The sequence below is a fragment of the Drosophila teissieri genome, unplaced genomic scaffold, assembly GCF_016746235.2.
Source record: "Drosophila teissieri strain GT53w unplaced genomic scaffold, Prin_Dtei_1.1 Segkk118_quiver_pilon_scaf, whole genome shotgun sequence".
NCBI lineage: Eukaryota > Metazoa > Arthropoda > Insecta > Diptera > Drosophilidae > Drosophila > Drosophila teissieri.
The window spans coordinates 2,502,274-2,508,273 of NW_025224987.1; the positions used below are offsets into that span (position 1 = coordinate 2,502,274).

At 32.6% G+C, this 6,000-nt stretch overlaps 1 protein-coding gene across 1 annotated transcript; it reads left to right on the top strand.

Moving 5' to 3' along the window:
* Positions 1 to 1,376: 1,376 nt before the first annotated feature.
* Positions 1,377 to 5,722, top strand: LOC122625483 (programmed cell death protein 6). Its single transcript, XM_043805577.1, has 3 exons — positions 1,377 to 1,512; positions 1,568 to 1,943; positions 5,569 to 5,722. The coding sequence occupies exons 1-3, from the start codon at positions 1,454 to 1,456 to the stop codon at positions 5,668 to 5,670; spliced, it is 537 nt and encodes a 178-aa protein (XP_043661512.1). The 5' UTR covers positions 1,377 to 1,453; the 3' UTR covers positions 5,671 to 5,722.
* Positions 5,723 to 6,000: the final 278 nt, after the last annotated feature.

The following is a 6,000-nucleotide window of genomic DNA, read 5'->3' on the forward strand; positions in this document are numbered from 1 at the left end:
TTCATATCCCTTCGCTTATGAAGGTAACAAGCAAATTAAAGAAATTATATACGCGAAAGCGACTGTATTGTTAAAAAAAAAGGACGCATCTTGCAAACCTAAATTTAGGTTGGTCGTCGACCAGCGAAACTTAAATAAAATAACCATAAATGATAAATTCCCAATTCAAAACATGGATGAAAGTTTTGGTACGTTAAGAAAATACCAATACTTTACAACAATTGAATAAGCAAAAGGGTCTTCACCAAATCGGTGTGGACTCAAGTTTATACCAGATACTGCTTTTTTGACTAAACACGAGTATACTCGGATGACATTTAAACTTTGTTCACATTAACAAGCATTGCCTTGAATATTTAAATGATGTTATCATCTACTCAACATCTCTCACTGAACAATTAGACAAATGCGAATTTTTGATAAAACAAACATTTCTTTGATCATATCATGAGTCCAGATGGTATACAACCCAATAAAGTGAAAGTACAAGTGATCTATTTATTTCCCATTTTAAAAATCTCTAAAAAGTTAATTATAATAATAAATAAGTTCAGTCCAGATCTTGCAAAAATATTTTTTCAAAATATCATTAACGATTGCCATCATTAGCATATTGCAAGCATATTACCAACAAAGCTTTTTTTGTATTGACTTATACATAAATTGCATCCCTTATAAAAACAAATAGCAGATTGCCTAGAAGCCTGCTCCTTTGGCAAGGAGCAAGAATTTTTAACATCATGGAAAAACCACAGAGTGTCAAAGCAGGCCACTTATATGATTGGCTGAATAATGAAGGAATATAAATAAAGAGCACCACTGGCAAAGCAGGAATAGCATATGAAAAACGCCTGCACAATACAGTAGTGGTAGTGTTTTCTTTACGCAAACATTAAGGAATTACTATTCTGGTCATTTTAAATCTTAACAAGTATAATGTTAACATTTTTTTTTGTATTCGAATTTTACCAGAGTGTTTTTCTAGAGCATGGTGTTGTGGACTTGCAGCGAAAGTATTTTTCGTAGCATTTCTATAGGTGTTCTTTACATTGTTTAAACTACAGTTGAGTTGTGACCAAGCAAGACGCCGTCTTTTTAAATAGATTCAGTTGTTGATGTTAATGTTGGCGCACTTTTCACAATAATTTTTATATTTTCTTTATATTCGAGAAAATAGGGTATCTTACGCAAATTATGAACAAACTTAAAAGTTACAACACTCCCAACACAGAAAATACTAAATATCAAATACTAAAATCAAATATCCGAGCTACATATTTTCTAAGATATTATTTCTGTGGAAATAGCCTATATTTAAGAATTTAGCTCTGCTGGAATATAGTTTAATTGAAAATATCAAATAATTGCCAATCGATATTAATAAAAATGTTATAACCTCAAATACTCCTGACTACTTTAATTTTGCAAGATTATAGTGTAATTTTACGTAGCAATGTCCTACAATCATAGTGGAATGCCAGATCAACAATTTCTTTGGGATGTATTTCAAAGGTAATATTCGTCGTAAAAATACATAGGGCGTAAGATCTAGTGAGATTATTTTTAGAGTGGACAAAGATAGCAGTGGTCATATATCGGCAGATGAGCTACAAGTGGCCCTTTCGAATGGTACATGGTCCGCATTTAATCCGGAAACTATCCGTTTGATGATTGGAATGTTTGATCGTGAAAATAGAGGGACCGTGTCCTTTCAAGATTTTGGAGCTTTGTGGAAGTATGTGACGGATTGGCAAAACTGTTTTCGATCCTTTGATCGTGACAACTCTGGAAACATTGACAAAACTGAGCTGAAAACAGCACTGACATCATTTGGTTATCGTTTATCTGACCACCTAATCGACGTTTTACTTCGAAAATTTGACCGCTTTGGACGTGGTACAATTCTTTTCGATGATTTTATTCAATGTTGTATTGTACTATACGTAAGTATGGCTGATATTACAACGAAAACAATTTATATTCCTCACTCGTAGAATAAGAGGGTATAATCGGTTCGTTGAAAAGTATATAATAAATAGCAGAAAGCGTTTTTAATATTCTGGACTAAAATCATTAGACGAGGCAATCTGGCCTTTTCCGTCTGACCAAAGACATTAGAATAAACAGATGCGTAACGCAATGCGAACTTTTGGCACCCGATTTTTTTGTCCAGTCGATCGATTTTAGGCGAACAAATCGTCAGATTTCAGATCCAAAAACGATACTTAAGTTAATCATCTTTTAGGTGTTGTGTGGCAGCAAAAGCTATCATTTTACGATATCAAATGCGGGACGATTCCCATATCATTCGCGATACTTTTTAATATAATTTACGGGTCGTATTTGGTATCTTTTGCAATACTATTATGATATTACATATATAGGAAACGGATTTGTATCATTCACGATACTTTTTTAATATTATTAACGATTTACGGATTTGGTATCTCTTGAGATACTTCTATACCTAATATTATAAAAGTGTTCGAATAAATAAGTTTCAGATACTTTTCTAAAAATTATTTCCACTAATCATGAATTTTAATTTTATTTAAAGAATTTCGCTATTATTTGAATGTTATTTTGATGACTATATAATAAAGCTGTTTTTTTTAACTTTAAATATACATATATAATTAAAATAATTTAATTCCTTTTTTACATAACTAAAAAACAATAATTAATTTTATTTTGAATTGTGGTTATTATTTATTTTTATTATATTTACTAATAATAACAAATTTATAATTTATAGAATAGTTAGTTTTTGTTATTCTATCCTGCGCATATTGAAAAAAATTTTGGGTAATGCGGTCAGGATTGGAGTCCTCCAACTCAAATTTATTCTTGAAAGCTGCTGTAAAAATACAAATTATTATAGATACAAAATTATTTAAAAAAATATACCTCTGACGGATGACATCATAATCATCCCACGAGTACATACATTGGCCTCAGTCCCACGCCAGGAGTATTGGCGCGCCAGTTCATTCGCGAGCCATTCCCGCCAACATTGACGGATGAATTTATCATATGATATCTCCCCACATAGAGACAAATCGTTGACCTCTAAATAAATATATATCCTGTTAGTTTTTCTTTTCATTATTATGTTAAATAAACTTACAAGTTTTGAGAATATATTGGAGTCTTTGAGTGTTAGCTCAAATATCTTCAATTCGTCAATATTTTTAAAAAAACTACAGGGGTTTTGTTTTCCTCGCAAACCTTGGCTTTGATAGAAGCCACTTCACTTCCTAAAGAAATGCCGCTCGAAAGCCGCTCCAGCAAGTTCATTAAACTATAGTTTATGTACTCGCCAGTAGCCATAGGAGTCGACTTTAATGTCGGAAGATCATTTGGCAAGCAGGGAATTTTTTTTTGGAAAAAAGTGACAGAAGTTCTTTGGCTACGCATCTGCTAATATTATTGGCAGAAAACCACTGGGCTAAGCGCAAGTTAAAATCATCATCAACCTTAGAATCAACAGGAATCTTACAATCAACCGGAAACTCACAATTGTCTTCGATATTTACAAAAATGTCAGATGCTACAACTTTTTCTTCTTTATTTTCTATTCCTGTATTTGCATTTGCTTGAATTTTAGCGTGCAAATAACGGCGACTTTTGGGTATGGGCATTTTAAAAGAACAAGAAAAACGAAAAAAAATAGTAAAAATAGATCTACTCCCCTTGCAAATAAGTTGCAGGAACCGTTAATGGTGGTTGAACTACAAAAAAATTGTGCGCCTCAAACGAAGATTTATGTCGGCTTATTTATTTACTTTTGTGGCGCTTGGCAGAGGGAATTTAATAATTTATTCATATAGATATTAATAAGATAGATAGATCGATAGATATTAATTAAATATTTACTGATTAGTATAAGGAATAATAAATTTAAACTTAAAAATAACCGTTCAAAACACGTGCACTCACTAAATAACAAAACTCACGTCTGCACTATTTGTGGTCAAAATCGAAAAGCGACGCGTCGTTATAAATTCCAGATAACAAGAGAGTTGAGCATTGCAACAGTAGTGGTTCATTACAAGAAAATAAGAAGAAGATTTTTATACCCGATAGAAAAAGCAGAAGTGTTCTTTTAATTCTGTACTATACAGTCTGCTCCTTAATTTTTCTCACCAGATTTTTTTTTAACATCCCAATTTTGATGGCTTTAAATAATATTTTTAAATGCTCTCAATCGGGACCAGACGAATTCAAATTTTTCAGAACCTTTTCGTCGCATTAACTTCCGAAAACTCGATTAGAAAAATTGCTAATAAAACAATTTTAATAAATATTGATCACAATTTTTATTTTGATGACTTCTGATGACATGAACTGTAACGTAAATGCATAACAAATATTTGTAACGAAAAGTTATTTGGCCTTCGATCTAAAAAGTTCTAAGGAAATTAATGAAATTATTAATGTTACAATTAACATCTCAGAAAACTTGGTATCGCATTTACCGATTTCCGCTCAGTGTCCAAATACCTGTCCCCTAATATTCATTATGAGTTCTTCAACTTTTATTAGAAAAAGGAAAGTCGCCAGGCCCAGCAGCGGAAAGTCGAGAGTGTTAGTTATGGACTACGCTTTAGCATTTGGTTCGCAAACCAAACTAACCGGCCCCCCTAACAATAAAGCCGTTGACTTCAACTGTACTGACCGGCAACATAAATCTGAACCTAACCAACCTAACTGTGGAGTCAGACAATGTTTAATATACAATGTTAAGCGTTTGATCACACGCTAAATTACTGTATGTGGACAGTGCCGCAAGGATTGCACCACTAGTTCCCCCTGTGCCTGGTGGTCGTCTATTCCCCGACTAACTGTTACTCATTACTAAGAAAGGAAGGAGAGACTTCAACACAGTTTTTGGCGGTTTGTGGGCGTCCAAATAAGTTTTTTTTTTGCAAATAGAGAGCAATTTACAAGACTAATATAAATTTTAAAAATATGGAAAAATGGGACTACCACGCCCACACATTTGAAAAATGCTTATATATTTTTGCACATTTCTGTTAGCCTTAAAATTTTTTAATTTTTGTATTAGTTTTGTAAATTTCTATCGATTTTCAAAAAAAAAGTTTTACCACGCCCACTCTAACACCCACAAACCGCACAAAGCTGCTACGCCCACACTTTTGAAAAAGTTTATATATTTTGCACATATTTGTTAGTCTAACAAAATTGTCTCGATTTGGCAAAAATCTTTTTGCCACGCCCACTCTAACGCCCACAAACCGTGGGCTATGCTTTATCTCAACTTTCCAGATTATATAGTTTCCGAGATCTCGTCATTCATACAGGCGTATTGACAGACGAGTAGCAAGTATTAAAAGTAAAACTTTCTTTTAAGTACAGCTTTAAATTCAATAAAATAATTATTTTACATTGCAAAAGAGATATATACATACATAAATATAATTATATGTACATAAATATATAAACTATCTATACATATATGTATATATGTAGTTTATATATTTAAATTTTATTACATATTTCTGTTTCATATTTATATTTCAATTTTATTACATATTTCTGTTTCAGACGTTAACAACTGCATTCCGCCAGCACGACACTGACATGGATGGGATAATAACCATACATTACGAACAGTTTTTAAGTATGGTATTTTCGTTAAAAATATAGTATTAAGTAATCTAAGCTAAATAAATATGTTTATTTGTTTGACCGACTAAAAGTATTTTTTTATCATGCGTTAGATATGAAAATAGTACGTCCTTCATTGGTAATAAACTTGCTTGTTTCGTCGCTCTAAAAGGTAAAATGACGACGTTGGACCAGCAGCGAAGTTTTAAGGTATGGATACATAAAGTATAGACGATAAATGTTTCTGTAAGAGGCAATAGCCGACGTCACATCCATGGGTAACCCCTACACCTGTAAATCCAACAGAGCATCGTCATGTAATGACGACGATCTAGGACAGGCGTCGGAAATATTAACAGGCTGACCCCT